The 13,430-nt window shown below is 56.1% G+C and overlaps 1 protein-coding gene across 1 annotated transcript in view; it reads left to right on the top strand.

Annotated features, from left to right (window-relative positions):
• ADAMTS16 (ADAM metallopeptidase with thrombospondin type 1 motif 16) overlaps nt 1-13,430 on the top strand; it is a 104,658-nt gene that overhangs the window by 83,339 nt on the left and 7,889 nt on the right. The window contains exons 19-21 of the mRNA XM_039842536.1: nt 8,656-8,857; nt 9,020-9,214; nt 11,442-11,666. Of these exons, the coding sequence (XP_039698470.1) occupies nt 8,656-8,857; nt 9,020-9,214; nt 11,442-11,666 (622 nt within the window). The remainder of the gene's footprint in view (nt 1-8,655; nt 8,858-9,019; nt 9,215-11,441; nt 11,667-13,430) is intronic.

The following is a 13,430-nucleotide window of genomic DNA, read 5'->3' as shown; positions in this document are numbered from 1 at the left end:
GCATGCTTTCAACATCACGATGCCTTTTTCACATTTATTTTTACCCATATCAGAGAATCACTTAGAGGTAAACAGCAAAATAAATGGGTATGTCTCTGATTTTATTTTATATTTTATTTTTGCTTTTTAAAAATTTATATTTACTAGTCATGTCTTTATCAGCTTTTCACTGATTTTCAAAAAATACATATAAGATAAGATGAATGCAATAAGCAAACATGGCTTTCTCTCTTTGTTTGTATGTTGGGTGGATAGACCGAGGGGCTGGGTTTATGGAGCCATGTGGACTATCCGGAACGGCCTCACCTTCCCAGGTGAAGGCCGAGGAGTAGAGGGGAGGGGGAAGAATGAGGAGCTGGTTCTATAGTCCAAGTCTGAAGGCCAATGGCTAGAATTCTCTCCTCTTCTGGGGAAAGTCAGCCTTGTTCTAGTAAGACCTGCAACTGATCGGCCGAGGCCCACCCACATGATGGAGGACAATCTGCTTTACTCAAAGTCTACTGAGTTCAATGTCAACCACTTCTAAATAGAAATGCCTTCACAGAATCATCTAGAATAATATATGAGCAAATATCTGAGTGCTATGGCCCGGCCAACTTAACACATAAAATGAATTATCACAGACCTGGATTCTGCCAGATGCACAGGAGGATGCAGCTTTGTTGGAGAATCAGGAAGTAGAATCTGTGATTTGGTGAAATATAGGAGGGTCTGGGGGAAGGAAGCCAAGAGGGCTCCGCCCCCTACCATGAGCACATGAGGCAGCAGGGAAGTGGGTACTGTTGTTAACAGAGAGCTCTGTGAGCAGAGGACATTGACAGGGAGGGTTTGGAGCACTCACCAGGTAGAAGAGAAGCTCTTATTTAATCCACTGTTGAAAAAAGTAGAGTAGGCAGGAAAAAAAAAAAAAACGTTTAAAAATACATATATACCTTGAATCTTTATTTTCACTTAAAATACATAAATAGGCATCCATTTACTAATTCTTTTAGTTATGATCAAAGCTTTTTTTGAGTAAGGATCTGTCTAATAAAGATCTAAGTTGATTATTTGCATAAATATAGCCAGGACTTATGATGTGTAGTTTGAGTTTCTTTCAAGAAGGGCGAAACTGGTCTCATTCATCCAAGTGCAAAATTATTTTTATTTTTTAATTTTTTTCTCCATATTTTGCTTCGGTTGGAGCCACGCCTAAGCCGACTCCCACTTAATGACTGGCCTCTCCTGAGTCATCCCGAAGATCCGACTTCGTTTCCATGGAAACCGGCTTCTCACTTTTCATGCTTGTATTTCATCAGGCTACACCAAATTTAATTACATTACCTAATTCCACGAACAGATGCAGCTGGCAGAAGCACATTAGGACGCAGGGGCAGCTGGTCCCGTGTGCCCCCGCGTGTCACCGGACAGCAGCCGAAGGACGCTGACGACCACGGGCGAGGCCGGCCCTCACCCAGCGCCCGGCGTGGGGTGGGCGGCGGGGTCGTTTCGCCGAGAGCGTGGAGAGGCCCGATGCGTGTGACAGATCAGTTCAGAGGAGTAGAGAGGGGAACGCCCGCAAGGTGGGGGCCGGCCCCGTGGCGGGGGGGACGGGGCGGTAAGTCTGGGGTCCAGAGAAGAGCAGAGCAGAAGGATGTCGGGGGCCCCAGGCCGGAACTGACCCAGGGAGCGTCCCACTGTGTCACTGTCCTAGGCCAGAAAACTGCAGTCTCACGTGGGAAGTCACGTTGGCCCTGCCTGGTGGAACACCGCCTGTCTGCCGGGTGGCAGGTGGTATAAGAGGGATCTTTGTAACCTAAATGGTGTCCCCAGTTAGGAATCTGCACTGTCGCAACCTTCTGCGTCCAGCCACAGTGCAAGTTTACGAAGACCACACCACAGGGCCATCCTTGGGTGCAACTGTCTCCCCAGCTCCCAAGCGGGGTGATTTGGGGGCTTAGGAGAGTGTCCGTATTGGGCACAGTGACTCCTGCTTCCCAGAGCTCTTCATTTCCAGGGGGACATTTTCAGGGAACAGGCCAGGATACAAGGATGCTGTTCTGGTCCATCCCGGCTCCCCAGCCGCTGTGGTCCCGGGTGGTCTTTCTCTGGGAAGGGGCTTAAGCTCGCAGGTCCTTGCGCTTCCAGCAGCCCGGTCCCCGGGTCTGGGGTCAGGAGCTATTTCAGGGTACAGTCTTAGAAAGCAGGAGGGCTGCCCAGAGCCGGGCCGTGGTCCACCGAGGAAACGGGGAGGGCCAGCGACCGCATGCAGGTGTCTGCCCCCCTCCAGGAGAATCTGTTCACCAGGCTCCCCACCCCCGAGTTTTACTGGCACATCCCAGTTCTCATAGTAGTTAGAAAGTGGCATCAGCACAATTTTAATTCTAGGGAGGGAGGGAAGACGGTGCCCAGCTACGGGGGTCAGTGGCCCAGAGCATCCTGCAGAACAGAGTGGACGTCGCATGTCTTCGTCGTGTTCCCAGCCTGACTGGTCAGCCTGACCACGTGGCTGGGGAAGGGGGGGCTTCGCAAGCGTTTACGTGCCTGACCCCCACCCCAGATCTGGCGGCGGAGGGGCGAGGGAGAGCCCCAGCCACCACCTGTGGTTTGGGAAACAGTGTCTTAGCACCGGCTGGGTCTCAGGCACATGGACCAGGCTCCCCACAGCCCCTCTGAACTACCCTCGGGCACGAGGATTTGGGATGTTCAGCCTGGTCGAGTGGAGGAAGCTGCGTCCTATTCAGTCAGTACTCAGTGTCCGCTGCCTGGAGTCCAGCCTGGATTGCTAACTGGTCTGCCGCGTGCAGGTACCACCCAGTATTCCATTCCCCATAGCAAAGGTGCTTGCAGTGGAAGCGGTCAGCTCCGTGCGTGGGTGTTGAAGGTGGACGAGGACCAGGAGGGAGTTGCTCTCCCATGCTGGAAGGATGATGGAAAGGCGTCCATTCTTTCCCGTGCAGCAGGGGAAATACCAAGATCAGCCCTGGCGCTCCTGCACACACACAGACACACACACACACAGACACACACACACCCGTTTGCATCTCCCTCCACCTCTGGGACTGTCCTTGCTTCGTGAGGTTCCGTTGCCCAGACGTAAGACACGCTGGCGAAATCCGCCGTTTCCGAAGTCCTCCAGCTCCAACGCTCACCTCTCTTTCCAGTTTTCATGGAAGCCGCATAAAGGGGCAGCCTCACGAGGAAGCAGCGCTCCATCGTCATTCGGATCGAATGATTTTCTCTCCTGTTCACCTTTATGAGCTGAGGTTTTTCATTCGAGCGAGTGGGATGCGAGCACTCGCAGTGGTCCGCAGAGAAAAAACCCTTCCGAGCAGGACTTTTGCTGGAATGGGAAATTGTCGGGGCTGTTTGGAACAGTGACGTCCGTTTGTGTGGTCCCTGTGTCCTTCATAATTCCACTTTTCCCGTCTTTCCCCACATAAATGAAAGCTCTGTAGATCTTACTGATTCTTCTCAAGATAGCATCTGAGGACAAGACAGCGAGACAAAAAAATCTGGTGAAAATCGCGCGTTTGGCCCCAAAGGTATGAATTTGCATGTCTTTGGCTTCTCGGGGCTTCCTTCGTGGACACCTTTGCTGTCCCGCGGTTTGGCTCCTGAGTCAGGAAAGTGCTGCGGGAAACAGCAGCCCAGTCCAGCCCACGTTTGGCTCACGAACTTCCCCTTCGGTTTCACGAGTCTGCAAAGCGGCTTCGCTCTGAAGGCCGAGCACGCGAAGCAGCTGTCAGGTTGCAGCTCCCCAGGGCTGACGGCAGAGGCCTGCAGCCCCGGCCAGGGCCCTGTGTTCCGAAGCGTGGTCCCTCGTCCTTGCCAGCCAGTGGTCAGTAATGGACTCGGTTCTGCGGGGAAAAACGGAGCCAGTCCCCAGCATCACCCCGAGAGGGATGTGTCGTGCAGACGGCAGAGGGGCCTGGCCCCCCAGACGGCACCCGGAACGCCCTGCCAACAGACCGTGGCGGAGGGGGCGCGTGACTCGCAGGCCTCTGTCACTTCTTCCTTTCTTTCTTTTTTTATTTTTTTTTTGAGTTTTCTAATATGTATTTATGATACCAATGAAGAGTCACATTCTGTTTGAAAATCCAAGAGGTGTTTTTCTAAAATACAACCAAAAGGAAGGGAGGGGACACAGGCAAGGGACGACGCTGTCCCTTGTCGTGTAGCTGCTCGTGGACTTCGGTGGGTCTGGAGGTAGAGCGCACGAGCAGGGCGCCGTCCGTTTGTCCAGTAACTGGCCGTCCCCGCACTGATCACGCTCACATTCGGTCACCGAGATCGGTGGCTCTTCCAGAGCTGGACGTCGGCCTCTGAACTTGCCTGGAGTGTGGCTGGCTCCATTCGACACTGATGAGACATCCTCTGACACAGACCGATAATAAATTCCAGACCAGGAGATAGGGAAGGCGAGCTAAGGGCCCGCGGCCAGCGGCAGGTGGGCTCAGGAAACTGGTTTCTCTCCTTCCCCGTCCTCCCAGGCTCTCTGACCGTGGCCGCTGTGCTTTCCGCTGGTAATTCTGCCGGCATTCCTCAAGTCAGCTTATGGTTTCCCAATGGAAAAGGCAGACAGTTCAAACCAGCATCTGTGTGTTGTTGGATGTTATAGTTAAAACATTTCATTTATAAGACAAGTGTGGTAGATCGCAGGTTACCTACACATGTGAAGGTGCTCCCGTGTCCCATGAAGAAAAGGAGCTGCTGTCTGCAAACACCACACGGTCCCATCCCGTCGAGCTGCGGGGGCGGCCGCCTCCGCCCCCGGGCCGCCAGTGACTGCACTGAGAGTGGCCGCACTGACAGGCGCAGAGGTTCCCGCAGATTTCTGAGCGACGTGGGGGTGGACGACTGGATGAGCAGCAGCCTGCCTGCGAGCTGTGCCAGGCACGCTGGCGCTCGGGGGCCGGGCGTGCACCGTCTGCCGCGTGGGGAGGCGCACGGGTTCCGGCTGCATCTTGGCGCCGTCTCTCCCCGCGTCCAGCCGCGAGTGCCTCGTGGTCACTGCGCCTTCTCGTCGGCCGCGTTGGCTCACGAGCTGGGTTCTGTGCCATAGTTATTCCGTGTGTCTGTGGAGTCAGGAAAGACTGCTTCCTAGGAGGTCAAGTTATTCCTGCAAACAGAGCCAAGCTGAGTCTCAACGGTTCAAAGACAATACACAGGGGGGGAAAAAGAAACTAAATTCTAAAGGGAATCCAGCAGTTCTTTGCTCCCTGAGAGACTCGCTGATGCTGAGTCGGTGACAGTCCCCGGATGGGGCTCTTGGATGGGCTCAGTCAGCAGCAGGCCCCAGTCCACCCCGAGGGCGAGTGGCCCCAGAGCCTGAATGGAAGTCACAGCACGTGGCTGCCCGGGCAGCGTTTCGTGACGAGGTATTTTACTAAAGCCAAACGCCCTTGTTGGAAATGTGCATTTTCAAAGGAAACTTTAAATGACGAAAACAAAAATGTTGTTGTTGTCGTCGTTCTTTTTTTCATGGGGAGGGGAAAGCCATTTTATTGAGAAAGAACTAATGACTTGACAATTAGGGATATGGAATGCTGAACACGGGGTGCCAGGAAATCCTGCCTGGGGCGTCGAATGACAGTAAGCCCATCGCCTCTCCGGTGTGTCCAGCCCGTGAGCCCGAGGAGGCACATGATGGCTGGGTGAGTCCGGCGGCCCGCTTCGTTCCAGCTGGAGCCTTAGGGAAAACAGACCAGGGCAGGGCAGGCATGGCCGCCGCGCAGCCCCGGAACACGCCTCGCTTCGGCTCACGGCAGCTTCCCTGGATTGTCACTTCTGCGAGCTGAAATCAGGGCATTTCTCCGGAGCTCTGCCTGCGAAACCAAACAGACGCTTGGCGTTTCCGGACGCCTTTTGAAGGATCGTCGTTCAAGGGGGTTTCCCGTGCTCGGCCCCACTGGAACAGCTTAGGTGGGGGAGACAGGACTTACCCAGCGGGTGTGACAGGCTGAGCGTGGCCCAGGTGCCTTTGTGGCCGCGGTGTGGGCACACCAAGTATATCTTACAAGGCTGCAGGGCTGAGAGAGTAAACGCAAGAAATTAGAGAAAACATAAAGACAACAGGAAGCAACCCGGAGTCTCAAAAGGCAGATGCATCACAACCATGAGGCCGAAAACCGATGATTCGTAACAAAGATGCATCATGTACACGGTTTCGTATGAAATAAAAAGCAGTAATTTTGTCGACACAGAAAAATGGAAGCCTTCCCACCTCCGATATGGAAGAATTCCTACAAACCTGACATAGTTTGTCTTTTCATGTGAATAAAACTGTGTACTACGTTCTTAAAAATAATTTTCTTAGAAACGTAATAAAGTCGGTTCAGGAGAAACCTTGGCATAAAATAGTTTAAGTCTTCTGCAAATAAAAGTAAGTAAAAATATCATGGCACAACTCAGCCCCAAGGCGCCAAGGGGTACGGCGGGGCCGCCCAGAGAGCTGGGGTGACGTCACCCCTGTCACCCATCCAGGAAGCATCATCGATTTCCTCTCCTTCCACCTCTAATTTATCCTGAGAACTTTCACAAGAGTCCAAAAATAGGCTCTGAAAATCGGACCCATCTGGGAACTTGAGGGAAAGTACTGGTCATTTTGCTCGGGAGCCTGGTGGGGCAGCACGTGGGCAGCTGGGCCAGCCTCGGGGGGCCACGCTGTCCTGGGGCACAGGACCACGCCTTTTGCCTCCGGCGCCTGGTGTAGAGAGGCGCACACCCCGGCCCATACCGTGAAATGTTGGAGACTAAAATTGTGTTTGCAAAGGCTTTGCAGTGTGAGAACAATGCTGGCTTTAGATACTGCATTGTCAAAATGCTGAATTTAAGAGTTGCATATACTGTCTGCCCTCAATCATGTTAGAAACATACGCATTCAAACAGAGGCAGACGGAGAGAGAGAGGACCCAGTGTAGACGCAAGAGACCCGTCACAGCGCCACCTCTGGTGACTCCTCTGTGTAGCTCAGGTTCTCACGCTCAGTCGTCACCCAGCCTCTCATGGCGGCACACGCGTCTCTGAGAGGCACCTCACGAGCTCTGGGCCGAGCATCGCTGCCACTTCAGCTCCTCACCCGAGTGTGGCTGTCGGGGTTCCTTGTGGAGGGCCCCAAAGCCCAAGGAGAACCCAGGCATCTTCAGAAACCCGCTAGTCTCCCTCAGGATGCAGGGGAAAACCCTGTCATGTTAACTCATCTTCAGCAACGCTGTGACTACAACATGGAATGTTGTCCCTTCCCCCCAAGCCCCGGGCCCGCGTCACAGACATAGCGGGCAGAGCCTCGCGAGCCGCTCCCCCGATCCCCATCGTGACACACGCCGACGTGCCGGGGACGCCTCGCTGGCGCCCCGCGCTCCTCCCGCAGAGGGTCGTGCCCGCCATCTGCAGAGAGAACGTCACAGCTTCCCCTTGCCCTTCAGGCTTCTCCACAAACACCGAGGTGGAGCCTCTCGGGCCCCAGAGTTTTCCACGGTTTTCGGTTTTTGCTTAAACACCCTGATTGGAAGGGTGAACATGAGTGAAAGTCATCGGGCCATCGCCATCCACAGTTCAAACGGCTGCTCCCGAAGGCAGCGCAAGGCCCTCCGGCCAAGAGCGCCCTCGTTTCTGAGACACGCCGAGCATGTGCCTCCTGCCAGCTGCCGGCACATCGGAGAGCAGTGCCACTGGGCCGAGCCTCGACCCAAGTCCGTCTCACCTCCGTCCCCTGCCAGCATGCGTGTCGACGAGGAAGGATTTTATAACCAGGGAAGAAAAAGGCCACTTTCAGACCGAACGGCCTCTCACACGAACAGACTTTATGAACCTTCTACTGGAGTTACCGCTTTCGAAGTCATACAAAAAAACATCGACCCTGAATCCGGTCGACCCTCTAGACCCAACTGCCGAATTACAGGACGTGTGAGGGTTGGGGAACAGGCGACGGACGCCACCTAGATGTGAGCTGCAAAATCCTCTAATCAGTACCAAAAAAAAAATAGGAAAAAAGCAGCGGGAGCTAAGCCGGTCAACCCGGTTTCTGTCACAAATAAAATGAATAGAAAAATAAATGAGCTTAAGGGCGAACCTGCCGATTAAAAGAGAGGAAGGGCCTCAGCCAGCGGCCGAGTGTGGGGTTCGTTCAGATCCTGACTCAAACAAGCAGATCAGATTATGGTCTCTATGGCACGGTTGCAGCTGGAGCAGTGGGTGCCCAGCGACAGTGCGGGACTCTGATCGGCTTTCGGACGTCGTAATGGCCTTGCGGTTTGGTTTAAAAGCTGAAGAATCCCAGTCTTTTACAGATGCGTGTTGCAATATTTACAGGTCTGGCATTTGCTTCAGAATTCTGCGGGGCTCGGGGACACACGTGGACAGTTGTCGCAGTCAGGTGGATGAGACAAGGAGGGCTTTTATTTTTATATATGTTTGAAGTTTTCCACTAAAAAAAAAAAATGTTAGGGAGAACAGACAAACTGTGCTGGAAAGAGTCATTTCCAAGTGGGGACGGGGAAGGGTGACATCCAGGAATCTGAAGAAGGATGGCAGAGCCGGGGCAGCCCTGGGGATGGGGGAGAGGTAACTACGTGGACCGTCCTCAGGAGGTGATGCAGAGCCACCTTGACAGACAGTCCCCCACCCCGGAGAGGTGGCGCCACCTCTCACCGCAGCCTCTTTGTCCCCTCCCAGCTGGTCCGTGGGGACCTGGAGCAGCTGCAGCCGGACGTGCGGGGGCGGCACGCAAAGCCGAGAGGTCCAGTGCACGCGGCGGGCCCACTACAGATCAGAGCGGGTCTCGGCCACCCTGTGCCCGCAGCCTGTCCCCTCCAGCCGCCAGGCCTGCCAGCCCCAGAGCTGCCCGCCCGCTTGGAGCGTGGGGCCCTGGGCACAGGTAACTCCGGCAGGGTTGGTACGGGGCGGCAGCTCGGCCCTGTGGAGCACAGAGCTGGGTTCTCATGGGGTCTGGCACGACCTGGGCCCAGGGACGCCCCACCCCCCAGCGAGGTCCATCCGTTCCCTGCTGGGCGCTGACCGTCACTCTCTCCCTGGGCAGTGCTCGCGAACCTGCGGGAGGGGCTGGAGGAAGAGGTCCGTGGCCTGCAGAGGCACCAGTCCCACGGCCAGGGCACAGCCGCTGCCCGACGCCCTCTGCAACGCGTTGCCCAAGCCCAGGACTCACGAGGCCTGTCTGCGTAAGCGCTGCCGCCAGCACAGGAAGCTGCAGTGGCTGGTGTCGGCCTGGTCGCAGGTACGTGCGCCCGGTCCCGACCCGCCCTCCCCTCGCTGCCTCCCACGCCGGCTCCTCCTCCGCTTCTCCCTGAGTCTCTGCCGGCCCCAATCCGGGCCACCCCAGGGCGTCGGTCGGCCTCGAGGCACCCCACTCCACCCCACTCTGAGACTCAGGTCTCAGCCTCCAGACCATGTCCCTGAGCAGCACCCCCACCGGCACCCACGAGGTCACCCTCATTCGCTGCGGGGCATGAGTAGGGCTGCCTGAGGGGCTGTCAGAAGCTCCTGGCTCTGGTGTGTGTCACCACAGAGGTGGGGGTGTCAGAAACCCCAGAAGGACCTCGGGAAGCTAACAGCACAGGGTGACAGCAGCACCCCACGGCGTGGGAGCTGTGGGAAGGGGGCGTTTGGAGACTGGCTGCGGAGTCCTGGAGTCTGGGTCTCCCAGCCGCATGGGAAGAGAGGCCCAGCTCCCGACCCCACGCTCCTCCTGGGGGCAGACACGGCCGTGCCCAGCCCACGCCTGGACCGGCGCCTCGTTCAGGGAGCGGCATCCATCATGAGGGGGCGGGGGGCTGTGCCAAGCAGGGCACTTAACTCTGCAGAGACGCCGTTTCGTCCCTCCCCCGAAACGTGAAAACGCGTCGCTCACTGAAGCAAGCCTACCCCGGCGAAGGGAGAGCTCGAGGCCCTGTCGCCTGGGACGCAGGCATGACGGTCCTCGGAGCACGGGTCACGCTGACCTTAGACGGGACCCGGAGGCCCCGCCAAAGGAGGGAAGAGACGCGGGCTGCGTGATCATGGGTGGGAAATCCTCGCCCTGAATCTCTCTCTCACACAGACACACACACATGTGCACACACACACATGCACACGTGCACACGCACACACACAGGCACACACACGCTGGCTGTACAGGCACACATGCACACACAGGCACACAGCCAGGCACACACATGCACACACACAGGTACACACAGGCACACACATGCACACACACATGCACACATGCACACATGCACACACACATGTACACACACTATTGTGGCACAATACACATACACAGGCACACATGCACACATGCACACATGCACACACATGTACACACAGGCACACACATGCACACACATGCACATGCACACACACATGTACACACACACGACATGCACACACAGGCACACACATGCACACACAGGTATCATTATGTACACATGCACACACACACATGTACACACACGACAGGCACATGTAATATCGCATTGTGAGATGTATTACACAGGTATTGTAGGCAATAGTATACACACGTGGCAGACGCATACACACAGGGCAGGCCACACAGGTACATAATATTACAGGGCACACATGTGTACATGCATTATTGTTAGGTATTACACGTATTGCTTCCATTATTATTGAGGCACACACATGCACGCACAGGCACACACGTGCACAGACCTGGCCTCTCTCCTGGGCCATGCCTCCGAGCCTCCTAGCTCTGTCTCTGTCTTGGCATCACGACACTCACAAGACACACCGGGAAGTCACACCAGCCAGAACCTGGGCAGGTGCGACCAGCTGGGGTCTCCGCTGACACAGCCTGCAGATAGCAGAATAGGCAAAATCACCCAACAGGCTCAGCGTCACCCCCAAATGCACCAGCAGTGCCGGGCGCTGGGACCCCTCTCCCGTCCTTGCAGCCCGGCCCTCTGCACACTGTGTGCCTTGTCCCCTGTGTCCTCCCCACATGCCCTGCAGCTGTGGCCTCCGCCCGGGCCCCTGGCCCACCAAGGACCCCTTTGCACGTGCCAGGGTGTCCAGCAGCAGTGACAGCTCCGCCTGGGAGACGCCTCCGCAGGGACGAGCAAACCCCAGAAGGACCTCGGGAAGCTAACAGCACAGGGTGACAGCAGCACCCCACGGCGTGGGAGCTGTGGGAAGGGGGCGTTTGGAGACCGGCTCCCCGTGGGTGCTCGCTCTCTTCATGGGGAGCACTGGGCTTTCTGGGAGGATCTGCGAGGCCTGGGTTCCCTCTGCCAGTCGTCCGCACGCCGCATTGGGTGCTGCTGATCCGTGGAGCTCAGGGCCCCAGCGCACATCCCGTGTGTCATTACACTGAGTGCCAGGCCACGATGCCCTCAGCGTCCTCCTGTTTGATGCGAGGTTCTGTGACGTGGCGATTCTTTAAGAGGCGGCCGCCTCGGAAGACACCGTCCTCACGCGTGCCTTTCGTGGCCTTTCGTTTTCAGTGCTCTGTCACGTGCGAAAGCGGAGCACAGAGAAGGTTCTTCAGATGTGCTGAAAAGTACGTGTCGGGGAAGTCCCGGGAGGTGGCCTCGAAGAAGTGCTGGCACTTGCCGCCGCCCGACCTGAAGCTGGAGCGCTCGTGCACCCTGTCCCCCTGCCCCGGGCGGCCCCCGTTTGCCGCTGCAGGCCCCCCACGGGCCCGCTGGTTCGCCTCGCCCTGGTCTCAGGTAGGGGGGCTCTCAGTGCAGAAGGGTGGGCGGGTGAGGGTCCTGCTCCCGACCTTGGCCGCTGGCTCAGTGGAGGGTCCCCACGAGGGCATCGGAGCCCACCGCGTAGTCCCTGACCCTTCTCTCCAGAGTGGGCGCAGATGCCCGTGTTCCTGGGGGTGCGTGTGGCTTTCCAACACAGTCACTCTCCAAATGTGACTGAATCTCTCAGGCACGTCTGCCGAGTTCTGAATCGTCACCCAGTTAAGCGCAGGAAAATGTAAGGACAAGGGAGTCGGCCACGTGTGGCATGGCCTCCCCTGCCCCCACAGTTGTCCCCTGTAGGCGGTGACTGCGTGGCCCATCCAGCCGTTCACCCACTTGCCCGCGCACCTCACCCTCCGTGCCAAACTTTCCCTGGGACCTTGCACTGGCCTGGATGGAGTGAGCTCTCAGCACAAGCAGCCCATCCCATGGAGAATTGGGGTGCCCCTCCAAAGAGTGTCCCCTGCACCCCGACTTCGCCAAGGGGGAAGCCCAGGGGTCCTGTGCTAAAAGGCAGCATGCACAGAAAGCAGACCCAAGAATGGAGACCCCTCTCGCCCTGGAACTGTGCTGTAGGTTCACCAGCCCAGTGACCATCACAGGGCAAGGCTGCCCACGGGAACATGAGCTGCTCGAGGCACATGGGGTCACAAGGTCACCATCCTGACCGCTGTGCACCCAGAAGTTGCTTTGCGGCAGGTTTATGCAAAGTATTTTACATGTGTGTTCCATGTATTTGCATGTATGTCCACATACATGCATACACACATGCATATGCATACATACATAGTGCATGCTCACATAGCATATACATATGCATGCATGCATAGTACATGCATGCACACATAAATGCATGGCTCGCACATGCACATACATAGTATATACATAGCAAGTGCATGATGCATACATAGTACACATATCATGTGTGCATGCATAGTGTGTGCATGCATGCATGTACTGTGTACATGCACATATGTGTGTGCACGACACATGCACACATGCACAGTACACACATAGCACATATATGTGCGTGCATGCAAGGTGCATGCATGCACACAAGCATAGCCCATAGGTGCATGGTACATGCATCGTGCATGCGTAGTGCATGCATGATGCATGTGTGGTACATGCATGGTGCATGCATGCATGGTGCGTGTGCATGGTGTGCGTACATGCATGTGTGTATGCATGCATGCACACATGCATAGTGCATATCTCCCCAGCGTCCACCAGGGCACCTAGCCCACACTAGGTGTTTAGGGAACATTTGTCGAATGTGCAAATTTTAAAGGAAATACAAATGTCGCTTCTCGTCCTTACGCGGCGACCTTGCCTCTCCTGGCGCGGACGAAGCACACACTTGCCTCAGGGTCCTCTTTCCATCGTCCATTGACATCACGTGCTCTGTCGAGAGACCCACACGTAGTGGCTTCATCTTTAAAATCCAAAGTCAACTGTCACTCTCCAGCCACACACTTCCTCCCTGCTCACCCGTGGCTGAAGTCAAAACAAACACCATCTCGCGTGGCTGGTGTGTGGCAGGCTGGAATGTGTGTGTCTGGTCACCAAGGATGTTCCGAGTCTGTGTTCCTCATCAGGTGACGGCGGAGAGCTCCCGAGAAGGCAGAGGGGACGCGGCCAGACAAGCTCAGTGAGAGCTGTCGGGGGTTTACTTCCTGGGCAGACAGCCGTGTCCCCGGCCCCACAGAAACCAATAACAAAGTTTGATTTGTGTAAATT

Source organism: Pteropus medius, unplaced genomic scaffold (genome assembly GCF_902729225.1).
Source record: "Pteropus medius unplaced genomic scaffold, Ma_sr-lr_union100, whole genome shotgun sequence".
Lineage (NCBI taxonomy): Eukaryota > Metazoa > Chordata > Mammalia > Chiroptera > Pteropodidae > Pteropus > Pteropus medius.
Note: the sequence above shows the minus strand (reverse complement) of the source record. Positions and strands in the feature narration are given on the sequence as shown.